This window comes from Phyllostomus hastatus, unplaced genomic scaffold (genome assembly GCF_019186645.2).
Source record: "Phyllostomus hastatus isolate PE091 unplaced genomic scaffold, TTU_PhHast_1.1 phas_scaffold_46, whole genome shotgun sequence".
In the NCBI taxonomy this organism is placed as follows: Eukaryota; Metazoa; Chordata; class Mammalia; order Chiroptera; family Phyllostomidae; genus Phyllostomus; species Phyllostomus hastatus.
In genome coordinates this window covers 21434972-21461383 of record NW_025334032.1, presented here as the reverse complement: position 1 = coordinate 21461383, position 26412 = coordinate 21434972, and the positions used below count along the sequence as shown (strand labels likewise).

Below are 26412 nucleotides of genomic sequence, written 5' to 3'. Positions count from 1 at the left end.
AATGAAATGAAAAAGCTCTTATTTTAAAAGGCATCAAAGTTACTAACAGTGAGTTTTTAAATTTCTTTTTTAGAAGATTACCCAAGTTATTTTGCTAAAAATACATTTTTTTTAAAACAGAAGTGAAAAAATGACAGGTACCAATATTACTGTGTTGGATAATTTCTTTTATAATATAGAAAAGAACATTTTCTCTACAATAGTTCTACAGTCACAAAAAGGCTTGTGGAAAAAGGGAGCTGCCCGATTGAAATTTTTTAAAAGAAAAAAAAAAACACAACCGCAAACCAACAGAAACTGAATTCACGGCCCTCATTTCAACAGCTTCTCCTTCTGCCTTGACCCACCCTCCCCCAATATACTTCCCTCCCGACCCACCCCACCCCCACCCCAACCAGGAAGCAATGACATAGCTGAAGATGTAGGGAGAGGGCAGCACAGTGCACTTTCTACACAGATGATTGAGAACTGGAATAGTATATACAGAGAAACTGGGTCCTACACAGCCTTGCACATGCTCAGGATTGATAGCGGTAAGATGTGGAATTCTGCCTTTTTCTACCTAACACGTTTAATTGAGAAAGTCAATTAAAGTGTATTAAAAAAACCAACAAACCTGTGCATTTGAAAAACTTTAATGCCTAATTAGTACTTCAAAAATTTATCTATATAAAATGTACAAATAAAGGAGAGAATCTAATGCTTACAGGTATTTCTTTAAGCAGTACTTCCCCCTTTTGGATATTTGACTGCACATACCAAGTGGTATAATAGTTTCCATCTTCTAATGATGGAATATATATATATTTTTTTTACCTATCCCTGGAGCAACAGGAAGAGAATGGGCAAACTGGCTGCACAAGAGAAAAGAGAATGGAATTGGGAACAACATAGCCTGCTAAAACCCTGCTGTCCAGATTTGCCCTACTATGCTGGTGGTTGGTTTATCTATCCCTCTTCTCTTGAGCCACTCACTGGTGAGTGGCTGGTGCACTCTGATTCACAGGGGATGAACTCAGGATCTCAAAGACAAATGAAGGCTAGAGGTATGTATCATTTAAGTAGCTATAAAACACACAACATGATCTCTCTTACGACACACAGTCTGTGTCATCTCTTCCAACATAAACAGTGTCAAAGGTTTGTCAGGTATTTTCCAATCACTGAAATGTACAGTCATCCACCAACACTGTCAGAATGTAAGAGGCTAATCACTGGGGACTGAATTTAATCAGAGTCAAAGGCTCAAGAATCAAGACCCTTAGCATCTCAAAGTACATACTAAAAACAAGAGACTGCGTGGAATACGGGCTTTATGGCTGATTCACCAGGTGGTAAAAAACACGAGGTTAATTTCCTCTTTTTGATTGTTGACCATCTCTATTCCTCCAAGGCTAAATTAGGATTGCAAACAGCTTTCCTCTGAGATTCTGCTGTTAATTGAGACTTACAGTATTTTTGTGTCTCTGAGTGCTGAGTGGGAATAGTAAAAAAAATTATATTACACTTGATTTAAGAAAGACAAACATTTCAATGAAGTCCATCTATAAAGAAACATTCTTGGGGAAAGGTTTCAAGAGGTGTGTGTGTGTGTGTGTGTGTGTAGGGAGTGGAGGGGATTTTAAAAGGAGAAGCATTTTCCTGCCTCACTTTATTAATAATAATAATAATATTAACAATAATAATAAGTTTAAGGAGCTTGGGTTGTTCTCCATGTCCCCATCCGAGTCTCCCGTAAGTGCCTCCTGCTGGAATGAAGTAGGAAATGAAAGGTCGGGTTTGGAGGAGAGGGTCTGGTTAACCCTCGAGATGTATATATAACATTTAAAAATAACAACGCTGGGAGCTGCAAACAGTGAGGGGAAACATACATCTTCAAATAAAGATATTTCACTTTTACACAAATCCTGTCCATGTGGTGTGTAAAGAAAGTAAGGCTCTTTTTAATTATGAAAAGATTTTTGTGCACGTTTCCCCATCCCCAAATCCATTTTTAGATGAGTTCTATTGTAAAATGTTCAAGATTATGAAGAAAACCAAAACCCGGAACAAAATGAACCCCCCAAAAAGAGAAGACCAGGTTTTCTAAAAAATAAAATAAACCAAAGAAAAATTCCTCTAAATCTACAGCAATATTTTAACTGGAAAAAAGGTCCATTTTTCTCTGGTTTGTCAGTATAAAAGGTTCCTTTATTTATATATATTTAAGTTTTTAACTGCAAGTTCATCTTGCTCATCTTCTCATGTAAGGTCCATTGAGTGACTGCTTGGGCACACCAGCAGCATTCATGTAGCTGTGATGGGAGGGGCCAGTGTACATCATGTTTCCATGAGGGTTTGGCTGCATAGGCTGCTGGGTATAGGCCTGGCTCCCCATCATCCCCATCTGCATCTGCATAGGATACTGTGCTGTCTGGTTCATGTAGGCAGGGTTACTATGGTAACTGCTGTTCATCATGGGCTGTGTCATCCGATAGCTGTTCATGGCATTCAAGGTGTTCATATTCATGGAATTGACATTATAGGCAGGGGTTGGCATTAAATTAACCCCCATGTTCATGCCACGCTGAACAGCCAATGCCCGAGGGCCAGCCTGCATGGCAACCGCTGGTGGGCTGCGGCCATACAGCTGCTGCTGGTGAGCAGCCGCAGAGGGCAGTGGTGCAGATTTGGAGCGGATGGAAATGTGCCCCTTGACTGGCATTTGCCCTTGCAACCTCTGAGTATGAGGAATGCCAATGTTGGTAGCAGACATGTTGCACTGTAGCAGAGGTGACGTGAGGTTCATGGTGGTGGATGCCAAGTTTGGGGGTGGCGTCATGGTGGCTTGTGCTTGAGGGGTCCCAGCTAATGGATGAGATGGAGCTAGCTGAGCTAGTCCTGTATTAGACAAAGAAACACTGGTTGCATAGGAAGTCACAGCAGGAGAATGGCTATAAGGCATGGCATGAGGGTCCATAATGGTGTTAGTCAGCTGCTGCAACTTGGCTAAACTGAAGGTGGCTGACGGTTGAGAGTAGCTGCCAGCACCAAAATCCCCTGGAATCCTCTCATAGATACTGATGTTCCCAGTGCTTCCAGACTCTGGTATCTCCATGATCATAGGCGCTGGAGTGAAACTGTTATTCATACTACACTGCGACAGGGGCGGCTGCTGTTGAGGTGGGGGTGGGGGTTGAGGCTGCTGGGGCTGAGGTGGAGGCTGCTGCTGCTGCTGCTGTTGCTGCTGCTGCTGCTGCTGCTGCTGGGGTGGTGGAGGCTGAGGTGCTGGTTGTTGCTGTTGTTGCTGCTGCTGCTGCTGCGGTGGTGGTGGCGGCGGCTGTTGCTGGTTACTGGGAGGCCGCTCCACCACACAACTCTGAGGTGACTTGATGTTGCAGTTGGCAGCAGGCTGGACATTGTTCTGCTGCATCATACTGCAGCTGTTGCCCATGTTTGCCATTTGCTGAGTGACAACACAACTGTTCTGGGTGAGGCTGCTGGAGGATGATAACCCACCATAGGAGCAGCTGCTCTGGGAAGAGTTATTCCCACAAATGCTGCCACCCATTGTGGAATCATAACTGCTAGGGTTCTCATAGTTTTCTGTGGTGCTCTCAATGCTGCCCAGATCACTGAAGCCACTGTCCACCACCTGCTGAGAGTGGTCTGATACGGAAGGCACATCCATCATGGGGCTGGTCTCCATGTTCTGCATAGAAGGTGCGGACAGGGATCCTTGTTCTGGGCTGATCTGGGTGTAACCACTGTCGAGGGCAGGCACGTTGGGACTGCTGACTGAACGGACTGATTGGCTTGGATGAGACTGAACAGAAGATATTGGGCTATTATGTTCTGAAGCATGACAGTCTTCAACCATGGACATCTGAGGGTCTTCATCAGCCTGGGTGTAACTCTGCAAGGTCTGACAAGCCGCGAGTGTCTCTTCACAGTCCTGGTAGGCGCCCTCGTGCTCATTGCTTTCTTCTTGGGTCAAAGACTGCACTGCTTGCACGGTTTCCAGATCCAGCTCACTATGGGGAATCTCGTCTTCCTCTTTTAACTCAATTAACTCTTCTTTAGAGTTTGAATCTTCCTCATGATCATCCTCAGATCCTGGCATGTGCTCTGATACCACAGATGTCTCATGGGAAGTCTGTTCCTCTTCAGAGTCTGGCTCTGTTTCGTCTTTATCCTTTACGTTCTCCCTACTGCTCTGCATATTCGTATCTAAAAAAGACTCCTGACCACCCGGCTCTTCCTTGACGTCTTCTCTGATGGGCTGCTCCTCTAGTTCTTTTTTCTTTGCAGATTCCAGATGACCATCATCTTCGTCATCTGCATCATGGTCTTCATTCTGGTTTGTCTCTACAGCCACTTCATCCTCTTCCTCTGGCTCCTGGTCTTCCAGTTCTTGTTGCTCTTCCTCAGATTGCCTCTGCTCTTCTGAGACATGGGGTTTCTCCTCTTCCTCCTCTACCTCAGCTTCTTTTGTTTCCATCTCAGGACTGTTGCTGCTACCCACCGGAGAAGCTGCTCTAACTTCACTGCTGGTTGTATCTTCTTCTTCTCCCTCTTCGACCTCTTCTGCTTCCATGTGCATCTCTTCTTCTTCCTTCCTCTCTTCAGTTAAAGGCAAGTCTCCTTTTGACTCAACAGTTTCTTCATTCTCTTGAATTTTGAGTTTACGTCCAGGCTTAGGAATGGGGGCAATGGGCTCAACAATGCATTCTTGAGTAGAAATGGGTATGATTTCCCGATTCAACTTAAACCCCGGTTTCCGACCAGGTCTTTTCTTCCAGTGGATTGGTTTTCGGCTCTTGCCTTTAGGCCATCCCTTTTTCTTTTTCATAGGTGTGGATGTATCCGGCTCAAGTGGAGAATCCTTCGCATCACATTTTCTCAAGACAGGTACTGGCTTTAGGATAGGAGTGTCTGTATAGGAGGAATAAAAAATAAAAATAGGTTACAAGATCTTATATTTTCTGGTGCCTTTTTCTGAGACCAGCATGTACAATAGAAATAATTTCATTAATCATTATAAACTCTTGATTTTCAAGTTAAGAATCTAAAGAAGAAACCTAACTAGTAACATCTTCTAAAGTCACAAGGTAAACAGGCAGGAGAATGAAAGAACGCTGGTCGGCATTCTGCTACCCCCCATTAGTTAAAACCAGTCCAAGCTCATCATTGCTGAGGACATGGATTTAGAAAGTTCCTCTAAGATTCACTTTTATCATCCTATAAGATGGAGATGAAGTTTATAAAGAGGCAAATACTATGCAATTATTACATCTACTTCAGGCAAGTTGTCTTTATTTTCTTCATTTTTTTTCTGTTTGCAATTTATATTATCTCTCTGGTTTCTCATTCTCCAAAAAATCATTACTTCAGGTAATATGACCCCATTACACAGGCAATCCTGTGTAATTGAGAAACCCTACAAAACAAGTTATCAGTCAATGCTGTTTGTACAGGAGTAGCTGCAAGGCAATTGATCTTAGACAAATACTGACCTGAAGAAAAAGCTGATGTACCAATGGCAATGGTTTATTTGAAAATAAGTTTCATTTTAGCATTATTTTCTCCCCATTAATTTTTTTCTTTTCAAAAATTGTAATAAAATTTGTGCCATATGCAGAGCACAAAATTAATCATTTCAAAAGTATCTGGTGTAGCATTAAGTACATTCACATTTCCCATTAATTTTTAAAATTTAATCTTTATTGTATTGTTTTCCATGATCATTTAGTCCCCTTGCACCCCTATGCCCCTGGCAATCACACTGCTGTACCAGTCCATGTGCCCTTTTTCCTTGTTTGCTCGATCCCTCCACCCCACCTGAACCTATGCCCCACAGCTGTCAGCCTGCTCTCTACCTATGAGTCTGTCTGAGATTCCACTTATGAGTGAGATCATATGGCATTTGTCTTTCTCTGACTGGCTTACATAGTACAATGTTCTCCAGGTCCATCCATCTAGTTGAAAAGGGTAAAATTTTCTTCTTTTTTATAGCCAAGTGGTATCACATTGTGTAAATGTCTCATAGTTGTTTTATCCATTCATCTACTGATGGACACTTGGGCTGCTTTCAAATGGGCTGGCGATTGTAAATAATGATGCAGTGAACACAGGGATGCTTGTATTCTTTAGAGTTAGTGTTGTGGGTTCCTTTGGATATATTCCCAGAAGTGGGATCACTGGGTAAAAGGGCAGATCCATTTTTAATATTTTGAGGAATCTCCATATTGCTTTCCACAGTGACTGCACCAATCTGCATTCCCACCAACAGTGCATAAGAGTTCCCCTTTCTCCACATCCTTGTCAGCACTTGTTAATCTGCTGATGAGAGCCATTCTGACAAGTGTGAGAGATGGTATCTCATTGTGGTTTTAATGTGTATTTCTCTGATGATTGGTGACACTGAGCATCTTTTCATGTATCTATTGGCCATCTGTATGTCCTCTTGGGAGAACTGTCTGTTCAGGTTCTTTGCCCATTTTTAAATTGGTTTGTTTTTTTGGTGTTGAGGTTTATAAATTTTGAATATTAATCCCTTATCAGATGTATCGGCAAATATGTTGTTCCATTATGTGGGTTGTCTATTTTGTTGATGATTTCCTTTGCTGTGCATAAACTTTTTAGTTTGATGTAGTCTCACGTATTTTTCCGTTTCCTTGGACTGTGGAGATATATCCAATAAAATACTGCTATGAGCAATGTCTGAGATTTTGCTGCCTATGCTTTCTTCTACAATTTTTACAGTTGTGGATCTAACATTTAAGTTTTTGATCCAGTCTGAATTTATTGTGTGTGGTGTAAGAAGGTGGTATAGTTTCATTTTTCTGCATGTATCTGTCCAATTTTACCTAAACCATTTATTGAGTAAACTATCTTTAGCCCATTGTATGTGGTTGCTTCCTCTGTTGTCTATTAATTGACTATAAAGATATGGGCATATTTCTGGGTTCTCTATTCTGTTCTATTGATCTGTGTGTCTGTTTTTATGCCAGTATCAGTCTGTTTTGATTACTATGGTCTTATAGTATATAGGACCATATAGTATATAATATATATAGTATAGTGATATTAGGTAGTGTGATTCCTCCAACTTGGATCTTCTTTCTCGGAATCACTGTTGCTATGCAGGGCTTTTTGTAGCTTCATACAAATTTTTGAAATATTTGTTCTAGTACTATGAAATACATCACTGAAATCTTGATAGGAATTGTGTTGAAACTATAGATTGATTTGTGTAGTATGGACACTTTAATGGTGTTAATTCTTCCTACCCATGAACACTCTATGTGCTTCCACTTATTTGTATCCTCTTCAACTGCTTTCTTCAGTGACTTACAATTTTAGAGTACAGGTTTTCTATAACTTTGGTTAGGTTTATTCCTAGGTATTTTATTCTTTTTGAAGCAACTGTAAATGGGATTGTTTTCTTAATTTCCCTGTTAGTTTGTTATTGGTATATAAGTATGCAACTGATTTCTGAATATTAATTTTGAATCCCGCTACTTCGCTAAATTAATTCATCAGTCCTAGTAGTTTCTTGGTGGCATCTTTGGGGTTCTCATCTTTGGGGTTCTCTATGAATAGTATCATGTCATATGCAAATAAAGAGTTTCACTACTTCCTTTCCAATTTCAATACCTTTAATGTATTACTGTCAGATTGCTGTGGCTAGAACTTCGAGAACTGTGTTTTTAAGAAGTGAAATCAGACACCTCTGTGTGGTTCCTGATCTTAAGGGGAACACTTGTAGTCTTTGCCTGTTGAGTATGACACTGGCAGTGGGACTGACATATATGGCCTTTCTTACGTTTAGGGATGTTCCCTCTTATGCCACTTTTGAGAATTTTTATCATAAATGGGTGCTGGATTTTATCAGATGCTTTCTTCTGCATCTATTGATATGACCATATGGTTTTTATCCTTCACATTGTTTATGTGGTGAATCATTTTTACTGATTTGCAAATGTCCCAACTGCATTCCTGGAATAAGTCCCACTTGATCATGGTGTATGATCTTTTTGATGTATTGCTGTATTTAGTTTGCTAATATTTTATTGAGGATTTTAATATCTGTGTTCATCAGGGATATTGGCCTATAATTTTCTTTCTTTGTAGTGTCTTTATCTGGTTTTGGAATTAGGATAATGCTGGCCTCATAAAATGAGTTTGGGAACCTTCCTTCTTCTTGAGTTTAATGAGATAGTTTGAAGAGGAGAGGTGTTAGATCTTCCTGGAATGTTTGGTAAAATTCACTTGTGCAGCCAACCTGTCCAGGGCTTTTGTTTGTTTTTATTTTTATTTTTTAATTACTGCTTCAGTTTCATTAGATGTAATTTGTTCAGATTTTCTGATTCTTCTTGACTTAGTTTTGGAAGATCGTATGTTTCTAGGAATTTATCCATTTCATCCAGGTTGTCCAGTTTGTTGGCATATAGTTGTTCATATTTTCTTATAATTCTTTGTATTTCTTTGGTGTCTGTTGTTCTTTCTCCTGTTTCATTTCTGATTTTATTTATTTGAGTCCTCTCTTTTTTTCTTGATGAGTCTGGTTATAGGTTTGTCAATCTTGTTCGTCTTTTCAAAGAACTAGCTCTTGGATTCATTGACTTTTCTTGTATTTTTTTAGACTTCATTTTGTTTATTTCTGTTCTTATCTTTATTATTTCCTTTTTTCTCACTTTGGGCTTTGCTGCTTGTTCCTTCTCAAGTTCATTTAAGTGTAAATTTAGATTGTTTATTTGAGCTTTTTCTTTTTTTTTTTTTGAGATAGGGCTATACTACTATTTCCTCTTAGGATTAATTTCCCTGTGTCCCACAGATTTTGGATTATTATGTCCTCATTTACCTGTTTCAAGGTATCTTTTGATTTCTTCCTTGATCTCACTGTTGAAACATTACTGTTTAACAATGTTATTTAACTTCCATGTCTTTGTGTGTTTTTCAGTGTTCTTCTTGTGACTGATTTCTAGTTTCATTGCATTGTAGTCAGAGAAGATGCTTGATATAATTTTAATCTTCTTCAATTTACTGAGACCTATTTTGTGTCCTAACATGTGGTCTACCCTAGAAAATGTTCCATGTGCACTTGAAAAGTATGTATATTCTGCTACTTTGGGGTGAAATGCTCAAAGATATCAATCAAATTCACTTGATATAGTGTGTGTGTGTGTGTGTATGTTTTAAGACCACTGCCTATTGATTTTCTGTCTGGAAGATCTATCCATTGAAGTCAATGAGGTGTTAAAATCTCCAACCTTGACTGTATTTCTGTTAATCTCTCCCTTTATGCCCATCAAGATCTGCCTCACATATTTAGGTGCCTTATGATGAGTGTGTAAATGTTTACTAGGTTTATATCCTCTTCTTGGATTGCTCCCTTTTTATCATTATGAAGTGTCCTTCTTTGTCCTTTAGTATAGCCTTGGCTTTAAAGTCTATTTTGTTGGATATATGTACTGAGACCCCAGCTTTTTTTACTTTTCCATTTGCATGAAATATTTTTTCCATCCCTTTATACTTTTAGTCCGCATGTGTCTTCTGATCTGACATGGCTCTGACGGAGGCAGCGTATAGATGGGTCTTGTTTTCTTATCTATTCAGCTATCCTATGTCTTTTGGTTGGAGCATTTAAGCTGTTTACATTTAAGGTGATTATAGATATGTATTTAGTGCCATTTTATTGTTAGACTATTTTGCTCTTTTTGTCTCTTTTTCTTCTTCTTAAAGCAATCCTTTAACATCTGTTGTAGTACTGGTTGGTGTTAACAAACTCCTTTAGTTTTTTCTTGTCTGAGAAACTCCTTATTTCTCCTTTAATTTTAAATGATAGTCTTGCTGGGTAAAGTAGCCTTGATTGTAGATCCTTACTTTTCATCACCTTGAATATTTCACCTCACTCCCTTCTGGCCTGAAATGTTTCTGTTGAGACATCAGATGACAGTCTAATTGGTGCTCCCCTGTAGATAACTACCTGCTTTTCTCTTGTGACTTTTAGGATTCACTCCTTGTCTTTAAGCCTTGACATTTTAATTATAATGTGTCTTGGGGTACACCTCTTTTGGTACAACTAGTTGAGACTCTCTGAGCTTCCTGGACTTGTGTGTCCTTTTCCTTCACCAGGTTAGAGGAGTTTTCAGTCATTATTTCTTCAAATAAGCTATAAGCTCTCAATCCCTTGCTCACTCTCTCCTCCTTCTGGTATTCCCATGATGCAGATCTTGTTATGCTTCATGCTGTCCAAAATGTTTCTTAAGCTCTCCTCATTTTTTAAAAACTCTTTTTTCTTTTTACTGCTCTGCCTGGGTGTTTTTTCTACCTTATTTTCCAAATCACTGACTTGATCCTCTGCTTCATCTAAGCTATTGTTTATTCCTTCTATCGTTTTATTTCAGACATTGCATTTTGTTTTTCTAACTGGTCCTTTTTTATGGTTTCTGTTCTTTTGTTGTTGTTTTTGTTTTATGCTGCTGAGTATCCTTATAATCATCATTCTAAACTCTCTATCTGATAAATTGCTTGCCTCCATTTCATCTAGCTCTTCTTCTGGAGAAGTCTCTTGTTCTTTCATCTGGGGTCTGTTTCTTTGTCTTCCCATTTTGCCTGCTTCTTTGTATTTGTTTCTATGGATTAGGTTGATCTGCAAAGACTCTGGTGTAGGCCTTTGTTAGACACTGCTTGTGAGTGACCCTTGTCAACCTGTTTGGAGCTGTCAGCAATCCACAGTACGTGGCTCCCTCTGCCAGGCCTGTTTGTGTGCAGAAAGAAACAGACTGCGCACCAAGGCTGGCTTTTATTAGCACCGTGCCCTGAGGAGGGTCAGCTGAAGTCTCACAATGCTCCTGAGATCTGCCTTAGTCATTAAACCATTGATAGAGCCTCAAGCTGTAATTAGCAGCCAGGCTTAACCTCCACAGTGTGGGGCAGAGTAATTCCTATGGGTGGGGCTATTGCTTCCCCTCAGCCTGGTATCAATTTAAGAGGAGTGTTCTGCCTGAGAAAGATGGCTTCTGTAGTGTGGGGAATGACTTAGCACAGGGATCCTGGCAGCTGTTCCTTCAGTTCTCTCCAGAGCCACCAACCCCAGATTCTCCTCATGCATGTCTAATCTTCTCTGCTCTCCCTCTCTCTGCTGGAAGCCAGGGTGAGTGGCTGCACATGAAATTTTGTGTTTTGCCCCTTTAAGAGGCTCTCTGAGTTTCCAGCCATCTCTCCCTGACAGCTAGAAACCCTGATGCTTTTCACAGATGGGTGTTATCTGTGCTCCTTTCTGGTTTTGGTGCTGCAGGCTAGGGAACCCAACTTGGGGTTTAGATCCCAAGGGGATCTTCTCAGGGGGAACCCCCCAACCACTGAAATATCCCTCCAGAACTTCAGCTGCTGCCCATGGGAGCCCAGCCAGGATGCTTGCGCCTCCTCTGCACTCCCTACCAGTCTTGTTGTGGTGAAGTGGTTTCTTCTGTCTATCCTTGGTTATAAGGCTTCTCTCCAGCTAGTGTGCAGTTGGTTATTCAGAAAAGATTTTTCTGCAATTTAGTTGTAATTCCAGATTGTTGCTGGGAGGCAGTTCGTGTAGATTCCACTTACCCCTCCACCATCTTGGATCCCTTCCCATTAATTTTTAAAGGGAAGAAAACAAAGTCAAGAACAAGATTTTGGGGGAAAAGCTAAAAAGGTGTATTTGGTAATAATAACTTGGAAATAAACAGAAAATGTATCAAACAGAACATAAAGTTAAAGGATACTATTTTAATTTATTATGATACAAGTTAGAATTTTACTAATACGCCAAATTTAAAATGTAAATTTTTAGTTTCCTACTTATTGTGTATCTCAAAATATAATAAGACTGAAAAATCATTCCCAATAAAGGAAAGACTTCAGTCATCTTATCACTTAAGTTTTATTTTTTTAAGAATTTATTTTTTAGTGAGCGGGGAAGGGAAAGAGAATGAGAGGGAGAGAAACATTGATCAGCTGTCTCTCACATGCTCCCAACCAGGGACCTGGCCCACGTCTCAGACATGTGGCCCTGACTAGGAATTGAATAGGGGGACCTTTTGGTTTGCAGACTGATGCTCAATCCACTGAGCCACAGCAGCTACGGCCACTTTATTAAAAATATTATATAAGAATGGAGAAAATGAAAGTTATCCACTAGATTTGAAACTAAGTGAATTAATTTTTAAAAAAATAAAAAAGCTCAACTAGTTAATATATAACAGCTATACATTTATATGTACAACTATTATAGATTTGTTCAAATTCACCCAGCAAAATAAAAAGTTCAGTTTGACCCCATGCAAGGCAAACACTGCAGAACAGGAAGCATGATACACTGGCCAAAATCTTCAGGCTGGGATGCAAATGACTAGTGTGTGACCCAGCTGACATGTGAGACCCAGTTTCTTCATTTCTAAAGAGGAAAGGACAATAAGGGTATTTTAAAAGTAAATCATTGACTGTCTAGCTATGCCATTAAATTTAACCTATTTTGAGGCACTGTTACTATTTTTATTAGAAATTTGCTACTAGTTGAGTAAGACACTTAGAGATAGTTCAGGAAGGATTCCTGAACAGATCTGAACCACGTCCGATTTACATGAATCTGATCTTATTTAAGAACCTTCTTAGCATTTATTCACTTAACAATTTTTATTGAGTACCTATATTAAGCACTCAGCATACAATTAGCAACACAGATTAAGTCTATACAGCACACATTCTAGTAAAGAGTTATTACCTAAATATCTTCCTGATGCTGTCTAAACTACCTACTAAAGGTTCAGATAATGAACAAAGAAGGACTAGGCAGAAAAAGAACAATTTCCTAACAACAAGGTATTTTCTGCAGAAACAAAAATAGATCCTAAGTTGAAGGGAAACTAGAAAAAAATCACTTTAAAAAGAGGGAGGACTAAATGTGGGTGAATATACTTGATACAAGTTTTTAGAGATTACTAAATCATCCATTAGTTGCTTAGAAGGTTGTGTTCATTTTTCAGCCTTTTTATTGAAGGGTTTACAGCTACCACTGCTGTATCTTTAAAGACAATAAAACTACAATAAGCAAAAGTTCTGTAAAACATACCATCAACATCATCTGACTCTTCATCATCATCATCATCTTCATCTTTAGACTTCCTCTTAGAAGAGGATCGACACCTGAGAACATCCTGTGAGGATAACCGATGGAAGTATCCTCTAGAGAAGAGTTCGTTGTCATCCTCTTCCTCCTCTTCTTCATCAATTTCAAATGTGGGTTCTAATCTTGGCATTGGCCTCTCCGAGTCAGAGTCTTCAAAAGGTTCATCTAAGACTTCTGTGGTCTCCGAAATAGTTTCTGTGACCACACTGCTATTGTGATGTTTGCGCTTTCGGACTCTCCTTCTACGGTGAAGAATTGGTTTCTATTTAAAAGAGAAAAAATTCTATTAATAGTAGTAAACACTTATCATTGTTATCATTTCTATTAATAACATGGTTAATAGTTTTTAAACCCAATAGAAGTATCATATATAAAATGAGGATGCTGTTTAGCAAAAGATATTTTGAATATTATTCCAAAATACTATAGTAACATACTATATAGCCCTGGCCAGGTGACTCAGTTAGAATGTTGTCCCATGCACCAAAAGGTTCCAGGTTTGATCCCTGGCCAGGGCACATACTGAGGTTGCAGATTTGATCCCCAGTCAGGGCATGTACAAGAGGCAACTGATAGAAATCTGTTTCTCTCTCTCTCTCTCTCATATCAATAAACATACCCCCTCAGGTGAGGACTAAAAAAAGGATACCATACATAATGTATCTTAGGTACATAGATGTTGGATAACTGAATACAACTTTGTAAAACAATAGGCAGGTATACCCAAAGAGCAGATATTATAATTACCTTATTAACAGTTCAGTTAAATTAAACACCCTAGGGAGTTGTCTATTTCAGTACTAAAAATGACACATAGGCTAGTCCCTTAACTTCTCTTTTCCTCAAGAGAAAAGAAAAAAGGAATAAAACACTTTCTTTTTGTTTCATAGCTCTACTATGAAGGTCCACAGAACTATCAGTGAAGCGGTATGCTATTTTCATGAGCTATCCATAGTTACATTTCAATGCAGAAGTATGGAACTGACATATATTTACTTGATGTTAGTGAAGCATATAAATTATAAAATAAATCTGTTATTGCAATTTGGCACATTAGGCACAATTTTTTACTAAGGTTGATCTAATACCTTAACACAATAGCACAAAACAGAAATGATCTTAGCCAAATTCCCTTATTCTACAGAGACCAGAAAGGTTACAGGACTGAAGGCCATGCATTCAGTCAGTAGAGAAATGGCTATAAAATACAGTCTCTGACTCCCAGTCAAGTGACTTGCTTCAAGAACTTCAAAAGTACTTTGTACATGATATTTCTTTTTTACACAAACAAATGGCATAATTTTATTTTATAAACAGGCAGGCAATACAAGCCTAGAATGGCAAAGATATATTCTTATGGTCACATGATGAATAGTAGAATTAGTCAAGAGTTCACTTTTCCTCCACTTCAGATTTACTAATTCTTCTAGTTGAGAATACAATTTTCAAAATAGGCTAAACATGGCCCTACTCTTTGGAAAAATCACTGATTTTGGGATTGGGGCATAAAATATTCAAGTTGAAGCTGAAATATCTTGTAGTACCAGAAAGTAAGGAAGTGCTCAAAACAAAACAAACAAAAAAAACTCTGAAATGATGAAGGCATGCATGTTAAAGGGACACAGGAGCAAAACTGAACGAACTCCTAATGACCGAAGCTAGAATAATTTGAGTAACAAATTAAATAAAGTAGCAGTATTGGATTATAACCCAAAGTATAAAGTTAATCTCTGTAAAGCCATATTGATATAAATAAACACATAAATAAACAGATAAAGGAGAATACACAAACAAACAAACAAATAAATGAGAGTGTATAAATATCCCAGGCAGAATTCTAAAACAGGTATTCTGCTCTTAAGGAGTAGAGTATCACTCCCCATATCTTAAGTGTAGGCTGTGGGCAGTGACTTTCTCCCAAAGAGCACAGTATGGACAACAGAACAAAGGAGTAACTTTACAGTGGAGAAACCCAACAAACACTACCTCAAGCCAGGTGACAGAGGCTAACAGTTGTGAAAAGTCATTTGGTATATATACCTACCGATAGGAGATACCCTTTGCATGATGTGATGAGAATGACACTTTACCTCTGTGGTCTTCTCAAAAACACATTACCCCATTTTAATATCATGAGGTACCATTCTAGTAACATTCCCCAAACTTCCAAGGTCATCAAAAACAAGGGGTCTGAGAAACTACTACAATTAAGAAGGGCCTAAGGAGACGTAACTACTATCAATAAATGTGATATGGTATGCTGGATGGGATCCTGGAACAGAAAAAGGACACTAGGGAAAACTGAGGAAATCTGAATAAAGTACCGTATTTTGCCATGTATAATGTGCACCCATGTTTTTTTGCATTATACATGGGGTTATTAGACCCATTATCCCCCGAGTGCATAATCACTATACCCATGTGTAATGTACATCCTTATTTTTCCCTCAAAAATCTTGACGAAAAGTGCACATTATACATGGCAAAATATGGTATGTACTCTAGTTAATAATTAATTAGTTCACTATATGTGATGAATGTACCATATCAACCCAAGAAGATAAGAATAGGAGAAACTGGGCATAAGGAATACAGAAAGTCTCTGTACTTTCTTTGCAATAATTCTAAATCTAAATAAAATTAAAACTGTTCTAAAATTAAGAGCTTTTTACAAAAAGAATACCTCTACCTTTTTTTAAGGATCTGCCAAGGAAAGAAATGGTTTTTCGCTGCTTTGGATGAAAGCTGTCATCCCACTACAGGGCGGCTCACCCAGAGGGGTGACATAATTCAGTGTGGCTGGCTGGTGACCATGCTTAAAGGTCACTCCACAGCCTGGGACATTTCTGGTACACAGTTTAACAAAATTCACCATCATCATCACACAGAATTTATTAACAAACTGGCTCTCATTGAAACTTTGCATGAGGATGAAATATATACGGGTAGCTTAGAATATATTTTTAAAACAAAGTTAAGTCAAACTATTGGAGGAGCTGAAGGGGAGAGAGAGAAGGGAGGTGCGAGTGTGGGAACAGTGCCACCGAGGTGAGATGAACGGCTTCACTGAGCACCCTACAGACACCCACTTCCCACAGAACTGGGTACTACTCTTCTTTTCCCACAGAAACATTTCTAATCTATAAACGCTTTTCAAATATTTTTAAAATCCCTAGAAGTCATGATTTAAATATCAAACTAGTAAGCCAAAAAACAGTCTGTCAGACCTTAAATATGCCTGTGACTTCTAAGCTAATTCCATGAACCAAACAAATCATACCCACATTACAGATGTTCACTGGGAACAATATACTGAGGCTTCAAGTTTAAAAAATTGCACACTAAGAATTTCTACCTTTACTTTTTCAGAACTCTAGGACAACAACTGTATACAATGAGCTGCAGTTGGAGGGAAAAAAATGTCAAAGGAACGCCTTACCTTTCGCTTCAATGTGGGCTTTGTAAGAATTGGTGGTGAGCTGGACCGAGGACTTTCTGGCTCCTCTTCCTCCTCGCTGCTCTCACTGAAGGCCCGAAGCACAGTCCTGTCACCATCACTATAGCGGCGGGGAAGTCTGTCATTGCCTTCGGCTAACCTACACTTCAGAGCCTCGGAGCTTTTCTTTAACTGTCCTCGCCACAGGTCAACCCCCTCACTGAGTCTTCGTTTGGGAAGGTCTGGCTTTCCATCCTGGCCTGGCTGCTCCTGAAAGGCTGCCAACTGTTCCTCACTTTCAGTGTATTGTTCTTGGGAGGTTTCTGATTTTTCCTCACATTCTCCATATTGTTCCTGAGGAGCTGATGACTCTTCCAAGAGCAGTTTAGAATCTTTATCACCAAAACGTTCCTGGGTTTTTTTGTTCTTCCTCCCCCAGCGGCCTCGCCGAGATGGCTGATTATTTGCAGGAAGACTATCACGGGGAAGGACTTGTTTGTTCAAACGTGTAGAACTAGCTGGTGCCAGAACTTCTGGTTTCTTTTCATTTTCTATCGAAGAGTAAGAATCTTGTTCTTTGTTCTCCCGAGATGTAGACTTTACCACCTGATTTTAGAAAATAAAACCATGGTGGTTAATTTTTGTCTTACTTGATTATATCTCCTATTCTGATCTTTTAAATACTAAAAAACAGTTTTGAAAAAGAAAATTATTATTTAATAGCTGTCATGAATACTTCTTATGTGTTAGACACTATTTTAAATGCTTTATAGGTATATCTTCACAACAACTGTATAATGTATAATTAATTATATGCCCATTTTGCAAGTTACCTCCAGGTAACTGAGGCACAGAAAGCTTAAGTACTTGACTCAGATCATGCCATAGCAAATGAAGAAGGTGGGGCATGAACCCAGGCAGTCTGCCCCAAGAGCTAGTGCTCTCAGACACCATGCAATACTATCTTCAATAAAAAAGTGAATGTTATTGTTCTTATAAACCTTAGTTCATTAAATTTCCGAGAGATAAGAAGTTATAAACAGAGGAGATGGGCTCTCGGGCTTGAGCAAGAAAAAGGGGATGTTTGAAAAAAAATTCTGTAATTATTTTGATTTATTTTTATTCTGAACATTTAATTTTAAAATTTATATGACATTAAACAGGGGCATAAAATTGTTCATGGTTATCAAAGACAGACATATATTGTTAGAGGATGAAAGGACTGCTATAAAAAAAGGTATGCATCACATGAAGAAAAAGATTGAAAACTGTAGTTTTCAATACAGTCTCTCCCTTTAATGGCCTTAACACATTAATGGCTAAAGACTTACTGCTTACTTACTAAACTATTTAGTGCTTTCTTAAAAACATACACATATCTCTGCATTATTCCATGTTCTATTTTTAAGGAAAATGTATCTTCATTTCATTTTTAACAACAGTCAGATTTAAATTCAATTCAGATTCCTCAATTACTATGTAGTTTAAAATTTAGCTGCTTATTGGCATTTTGGCAAGAAACATTTAATCACAACTAATGTAAGAAATCTGAAGGATCTCCTGATAATCTAAAGCTTAAAAATATACAAATAAGTAAATGAAACCCAGTTTTCCTGAAACTTCTACCATTAAAATAAATTCTGGAAGTCTAATGTGAACTTACTATGTGTGTATCTTAAACCAATATAGACTGTTGTTTGTGTATCACATGAAAACCAAAAACACATCCTTATCATCAAAAACAGAGACTACTCATCTCCTTATGTAACAGGGTGCAGCCAAGAGGGGGACACCAAATAGGGATTTGGAATGGGGTCCAGAACTCAAAGGTGTTCAGGAAATATTAGGATGTCCTCATCCCCCTGCTCCTCAGGTGTGGGTTGGGGGAAGGGACACGTGGAGCAGGGCCATTGAGAGCTGTTTTGCATAACAACAGCTTTGCAGTTAACCTCTGGTGTGGTCATTTAACATATCTGTAACCTTTAACTGGTTTCACAGATACGTTAAATGGCTGTAGCCATGGTCTGAGCCAGGGGAATGGAAGTAACTTCCCCACCAAGATGGAACTGGGGCAGGTCCCCTGAGTTACAGCGCCTGTGTGGGAGCTTGGAGAAGATTGGCTCCATGACATGGGGCCACACCTGCCCAGACTCACTATGGCAGCCCAGTAAAGCTGGAAGGATATGGAGTGCTGGCAAGTGTAGCCAATGGTGGGAGGAGTCGGAAATGGGGCTGCAGAGGAAGAGGAAGACTGGCTTGGGGACTAAAACCAAGCTGCGGCAGCCATTGGAGAAAGAACCACGCGGCTTTGGCATGTGGAGACTCCCTCGGCCATTGTGCAGAGAGGACCACGCAGCTGTGGACATGTGAGAGAACCACTCGGTCTTTGCCAGAGTGGGGACTCCCGTGGCCCTGTGAGAGAGAGTCACCATGTGGCTTTAGCAGAGAATCGCCACTCGGTTTTGGCAGAGTGGCAACTCCCCACCACTCCTGCAGCCATTGGAGAGAGAACCACTCGGCTTTGCCAGAGTGGGGACCCCTGCAGCTTTAGAAGGGGGAACCACCACCCGGCTTTAGCAGAGATCCCAGCGACACAGCTGATGGTGCCAACAACTGAGGGAGACCTACCAGCTGAGACGGATTACTGAGAAGAACCGGGGGCTGCCTGAGCCACAGACCTCTATTTCTTTTCCTGAGATACGGTGCCCTGGACTGGGCAAAGGGGGAAGTAAGGGCTGTGTGTTTGTGGGTGTTTTAAGGGACTTTGGGATTTTGATGAAGCCTTTAGGTCACTAGTTTAAGTCTGTATAGCATTAAATAAACATTTCCTTTCTTTTTCACAAATCTCTGGCACTGAGAGACGTCTTTCCTCTGGAGGCGGACATAACGAACCTGGGGGGTTCCTTTCGGTAATAGTATATCGTCCCAGGCCCCCCCTTGTTGTTCGGTAACACTTACACTTGTCTCTAACTCTCTCTCCTGACACTGGGGCTCTCCGTTTTCTTCTTCCTCAGCCTCCTCCTCTTCCTCCTCTGAGACAACAGAATTGGAGACTATGACAGGAGTCCAGCGCAAACACTCTGGATCTACGTCTACGGGTCGCAAATTCAGCTGAAGCTTTGCCATGTGATCCTGAATAAGTTTTTCCCGGCGGATAATCACAAATCTGGAACCAAAGAAAAGTTTATAGCAATCAACAATGAACAAAGAGTACCAAACCATGAATGTGGAGGTGCAGCCCCCAGAAAATCCTAGGTATGATGATAAGTGGTTTAAAATAGCAAGACTAGGAAGCTGAAATACAGAAACACACCATCACATGAGGTAGTTAAAAAAAAAAATATGAAGTTAGATAAATACTTCACTCAACTACAGCAATGGATAAAGGTTTTTTGGGGATTTTTTTAAACTATTGTATTTATTTTTAGAGAGAGTGGAAGGAGAGAGAGAGAGACAAACACTGATTCGTTGTCTCTTGTATGCACACCCCATTTGGGGACTGAACCCACAACCCAGGCATGTTCCCCGACTGGGAATCAAACCGGTGATATCTTTGAGAGATGATGTCCAACCAATTGAGCCATACCTATCAGGGCCAATGAAATGATTTTAATCACTTATTGTCTCAAACTTCCCGCCTCTGGAATTTCTGATATTTTCCTGAACTCTACCCCCTATTCTCCATATTTCTAGATCTAATGCCTCCTTTTTTTGTGACCCTTGTCCCAACCACTCTAGATAAGTGTGAGCTCTTTCCTTGGCCTTCCTTTCATTTTATAGCATATATGTGAAAGTAAATCACGGGTATAATTTATCTAACATTGTTTCTAGGACTGAAGAAGTTTCCAATACCAGAAAATAAGATTAAGGAGTTTAGGTTCAAAGGTTAGGAGGAAGGCAAAAAAAAAGTCTAGAAAAATATGGCCCTGGCTGGTGTAGTTCAGTGGATTGAGCTCAGGCTGCGAACCAAAGGGTCACTGGTTTGATTCCCAGTCAGGGCACATGCCTGGGTTGCAAGACAGGTCCCCAGTGGGGGCCACATGAGAGGCAACCACACATTGATATTTCTCTCCCTCTCTTTTTCCCTCCCTTCCCCTCTGTCTAAAAATAAAAAAAATCTTAAAAAATAAAACAAAGAGGAAAATATGGTCATGGTCAATAGTACCAAATATCATAGAAAAGAAAATGATGTTTGAGGATCACCAAGTATACTATTAGTATTAGTACATGTTCGTCCATCAGTGATTTGGCTGCCTGATCCAAAAACTTCACCTAATTATCTTTGGATGGTATACAAAGAGATATAATACTCACTGGTCACTACGAAAGTCCAGCATTCTTAGGTGATGGAGTGTGGAAGTAATGTCTTGAGGGCAGATTCCAGTCAACTTGCTTAACTTCTTAATGCTGATTTGCTTGTCATTTTGGTGATAAAGGCACTCCAATATTACACTTTTCCAATAAGCCATGTAGGAAAGACGACCTAGGTCGGATAATGGTTTCTCTGGAGACCCTGCTTGGCCTTCACGCTTTGATAACAGATAACCTAAAGAAACCCCCAAATAACAAGTCTGTAAGAGAGCCTTAAATAGGCGAATTCACCAAAATAACAATGCCTTCTTCCACAATCAATCTAAGTATTATAGACAATAATAAAGTCCTTCAAGAAAAAAATAAAATTTCAAAATTACTTGAAAACCAATTTGCAGGAAGATTACATAATTTATATACACCGAATATTAGATTAGTATTACTATTTTGCCTACAGCTAATGTAAATGATATTGTTAAAACAGTCAACCTGTTAAAAATCAAGACTATACTGATAGGCTGCATTAGTAAGGGTAAGGCAATAAAAGTTTTTATTTAAGGTACTATGGTAGTAAGCCACCCTTTCATGTTTTACTTGGACCACTAGGGGGCAACAGCTGTATCGGAACTGAACATAGGAGAGTGCTTCAGAGCTTATGTCATCTTATCTATTAAGATTGTGGTTCTTCTGTGCAAGAATCAGAGGACAACTTCTCACTACAACCAAGGCTCTCCTCACAACATCCTATCACTACAAGTCTTGACAAACCGGGATGTCAGCATGAGGTGGCACTGTCAGTGCGTGGTGGTGCTGGCCTGTCCTCTTGTCTGGTGCGTGACTCAAGAACAGGAAAAAAAAGGGCATGAACTCTAAAGGATTCAGTGTAGAAAATGGAGTGGCAGAAGAAATGTTTTCTTGTCATTAAGGAAAACTTTAAATCAATCTAAGAATGGTAATTTGGGAAAATATATTACACTACAGAAAGTAATTGAAGACACACTGGAATCATACAGACTGTTATTTGTATATCTCAAAAGAAGGACTAATTAGCATAATAAAATATTCCCCCTCACTGTCACTTAATGGCATAACACGTTCAGTCATGAGTTCTATTTCAAAAATATATTGATATTAAAAGAATAATTTGAGTTCCAGGCTCTGCTACTAATCCAAAAAGACCAGGAAATATATATAAAATAACCAATTTTATTTCCAATAAAATATGATCAGGTGTATAATCTAAGGCTAAGTAGAAAAAAGCTTCACTGGTCTATATAAGAATTAATTTCTTAACATTGGCAATATAATTATCTAGTATTTAAAAGGATTACTGTACTTGTTAAAATCTTTAGTGTTTTTAAACCAGTTTCTAAATTTATTTTTTAAATATTTTTAGTAGTGTCTGAGAAAGTATTCCCTCAAATATCACTATTTTATAATCAATATAAAATTCACTGCAAACATACATTTACTTTCTATGCAAGATTATCAATGTGTAAAACAAAATTCAAGTTCCACACAACCTTTTTAAAACTATTAGCTTTCAATACCTAACTCAGATTAAAATAGTAACTGTCATTTAATCTTAAGATATTTAAAAGTATATCACATATTTTTAACTGAGGTAGAGTGTGTATAAAAAATGATGAACACATTTTGGGGAACAAAAATAGGGTAGGTGCTGCACTTTTTTACTGATATTAATTTAAGTAGTTATACAATGTTTTTCATATTGTTGTAAGTTAGAATTACTACATAAAACTAAATTCCATTTAGTAAATTAACAGTTGCAAATTAAAGGTATTTACTTAATCACATAAAAGTTGGTACTTAATATTAGCTATTTAAAAACATTTAAGGCCCAACCAAAAGGAAAAAAATCACGACTTTCAGTTTTAAAGTCACACACACACACACACACACACACACACAGGTCCACAGGAAGAGATAATGAGAAATTGTTACAATACTTACTGAAATCAATGAGAAACCTGCCATAGCCCTTACGCTGGTATTGGGGAAGAATCATTATACAGGAAACATTGTATTTCTGTTGGCAGTGCTTTTCCTGGTGGAGAAAATAGAGCCAAGTTTTAAAACTACAGGCTGGTAAGACTGAATAGTAAGGCTAATTATTCAGAAACAGACTAACAGTCAAAACCACAGCCCTGGTCCTTTGGGAACAATACACATCAAGAAAAAAATACCCCACTGGGAGGAGATAGGACAATGTGAAGTCATCATCATTGCCTACAAAGCAACTATCCTGGGAGAATAAAATTATAAGACAAAAAGATGCCATCCAGCACCATCTGCAACTCAAAAACAGTATGTCAATACCTATGATGAGCAGAGGAATCAGCTCCAATCAACTTGCAAAAGATACAAATTATAAATCAATGTAGCACTCTAGAAGTGAGAAGATTCACCATCAGCTATTTTAAAGTTTCTTTTATTTCCTCCTCTGGACCAATACAGGGCAATCCCACCTCCCTATAAATTGTGCCTAGCTCTACAAAATATAGTCCCAAAGTGTTGGGTACAAATATATTTTTATAGGCCAGGCAATATGTCTTCAATCAATCATATATTTAACTACTGAAATTGCGTACTAACAGAATGCTTGCTTATAAAGCTAGTTGCCCTTCTACTTAACTATTTTACGCACTTAGATTTTACCTTGGGCTTGCTCAAATAACAGTATCTTTCTGTTGTCTGAATAGAAAAGAAAACCTTTTCTCTCCAACAGAATGAAAGATTAAAGGAAGAAGAAAAATATCCTGTAATAAAAATGGCTTCTACTCTTATTTCTATGTCTAAAATTCAAATTAGGAAGATTTAAACTGAGAAAGAACTTAAACATGTAATGACTCTGTTTATTTCACAAGTTCTATGTATATCACCATGGGAATAGAAGTTATTTTAAAGCTTTTCCTCTTGAGTATAACCAGCAGTTCATGTTCCTATGAGAGTATATAGTCTGTTGAATGTTACCAGGCACCTTCTAGCACTTGGTATGCTTCTGAATGTTCCTTCTATTTTTCTTTCTAAAAAGCTAGATGGCACCCGGAAGGTCCTATATCCTATAGTATCTCCTAGTGAGAACCAGTAAAGATTGTTTCAGATTTACAAACAAATTTAAATAAATTGTAAGCTGATATACTTACTTTAGAAAAGTAGCCTACAAGGTGGCAGCCCTTGACATCATTCTGTGTTAGTACATAAAAAAGAAATGGCTCCACGTCATAATAGAGTGTTTTGTGGTCAAGGAACAACTTTGCCAAGAGACATAGGTTCTGACAATAAATGGTACTCACATTCCCATCAACCTAGAAGGAAAAAAAAATACAATGAAATGGTCAGCAGAGTGTCCCTTTAGTTCCAGAACACACATCAGGTACAAGCACCTCTGAGTATCCACAGTCCAGCCTAGGAGAAGATCAGCAAAGACACTGGAACCTGGAAGCTATCCCTAGATGTTGCAGAATTACAGTATTGTTTTTGGACAACTAGTATGCATATAAACTACTGTATTCAACAAAGTGTGAATAGATAGATAAAGAGGTGCCTGCCATTTCAGAAATAGCACTTATGGGTTTTATAACAACATTTATTGATTGCAGGGATCCTTCAGATGGCAAGCTGATCTGATTCCTTTTTAAAAAGTATTTAATGTAACAGAGGATCTAAATGCAACCGCTTCTAAAATACATATGAAAATAAAACAAGGTATAATTATAATCTAATCTGCACCAGCAGCCAGAAGCAATGCAGTCTGACTGCCATGATTCGATGTGTCACCAAATAAAGCTACTGAGGAAGATCTAACTATTGTCAGAAGCACCAAGCAGGTTCCCTGGCAACTTAGCAAATGAGAGATTTTTTGGACTTAGGCTGGCCAAGGTCAGTAGTGCTAGGCTACATTGTTCCTGACACCTTGTGTTCTTGGGGGTTGCTAAAGCTTGCTCTTTTGTGAAAATGCCAATGGATGTCAATATTAGACACCTAAGACATTGACATTTCAAAACTGAAACCTTTTCACCGATTTTAGTAATTAAATATTACATTTTTAAAAACACCCACCAATATATGCTTAAACTGAGGAACAATTTACTCTTGGGTATTCTGAAACAGTACTGTATAGCACATCCTTTCCTTTTCCCCTTCCCCCAAGGCGAAGCACTTCTCTACTCCTCAACTAAAATAAAGGCTTGGGGAAGATCAAGAAAACGAGAGACTGAGTAGATCCTGAAAACCTGAAATTCTCTCATCATTCTAGTAATATAAATTCTAGTCATTAACAGAACTGAGCACATGGCAGGTACTCCACACTTGGCAATCAAACCACAGAACTGAGGATCAAATTAAATACCACTAAAACACAGAAGAAACAAACAGCATAACTCTTATCATGATCAACTTAGGAAAACATAGTAAGATTTAGTGCTGCTATTTAAATATATTTCTACAAAATATCCCTTTAAATAGAGCTATGGAAATCTTTTCATTTAAACGGCATAGTTTATAGATCCTAAGAAAAAATTTAATCACCTCTAAACATGTAAAATTGGTTGACATTTTATAATCAAATGGAGTCTTACAAATCATTAACAGTACTTTTTCCTTCTTAATGGTACACAAAGTATTAAGATGTATTAAAATTATTGATTTAATGAAATAAAAAAATAATTTATTTTGGATCAAGGTTGTAACCTTGGTACCATTTGTATTGGCCTAATTCTGTTTCTCATATAGCAGAATTATCTGACTTAATAGTGAGTGAACAGTAAAATAAGATTCCAAAAATATCAAGTTGCACAATTAGATGGAGTACAGGTAGCACTATATTTGAAATGGAAAGATAACTACTAAATATCTACTTTACCTCGAAGACGGATATATTATTCTTTCTGTAAATCTCATTGGCAGGAGGATGGAACCAACCGCATTTCTTCATGTGCTGCTGTAGAATAGTTCTACTTTTCATATATTTTAGACAGAATTCACATAGATACAATTTAGGCAGCCTGTAAAAAAATAATTTTTAAAAAGACAGAGCTTTACATTTTATAGACTTCAAACTTTTCACAATTCTTTTTGACTCTCATTACCACACAGGTAAAAAGGCAGAGAATGTATCATTAACCCCATTAATCAGATGAAAGAAAAATAAAGATAAAACTAATTTGGATAACAGTATCCAAGTAATTAACAGCAGGAAAGCAAAGGTGAGAAATCAAGACACCTAATTCCATGTTCTTCCTATTTGACTAATACTTTGCAGTCTTTTTAAAAGTTACCCCTTTGAGACATACAAAAATACCTCACATTCTCTCACTGATAATTTCTGATAAGTAGAAAATAAAGTCTACCTTTGCAACACACCAATAAATAAAGAAGACTGTGTCAACCTATAGATTCTTCCTTTATTTAATCATTAGCTCATCAATAAAAGAAGACAACCATCCGTTGAATATTTAGTGTATGCCAGGCACTGTGCTAGGTACACTAGGTATAGAGT

The 26412-nt window shown here is 38.4% G+C and overlaps 1 protein-coding gene across 2 annotated transcripts in view; it reads right to left on the bottom strand.

The window, feature by feature from the left end:
• Window positions 1-394: 394 nt before the first annotated feature.
• Window positions 395-26412, bottom strand: part of KAT6A (lysine acetyltransferase 6A) — a 112610-nt gene continuing 86592 nt past the window's right edge. For both annotated transcript variants that reach the window (XM_045821210.1, XM_045821211.1), the window contains exons 10-17: window positions 25777-25918; window positions 24059-24220; window positions 22866-22959; window positions 20895-21126; window positions 19539-19746; window positions 16584-17186; window positions 13088-13406; window positions 395-4914 (exon numbers count right to left, since the gene is read on the bottom strand). In XM_045821210.1, coding sequence (XP_045677166.1) covers window positions 2234-4914; window positions 13088-13406; window positions 16584-17186; window positions 19539-19746; window positions 20895-21126; window positions 22866-22959; window positions 24059-24220; window positions 25777-25918 — 4441 coding nt within the window. In that variant the 3' untranslated portion in view covers window positions 395-2233. The remainder of the gene's footprint in view (window positions 4915-13087; window positions 13407-16583; window positions 17187-19538; window positions 19747-20894; window positions 21127-22865; window positions 22960-24058; window positions 24221-25776; window positions 25919-26412) is intronic.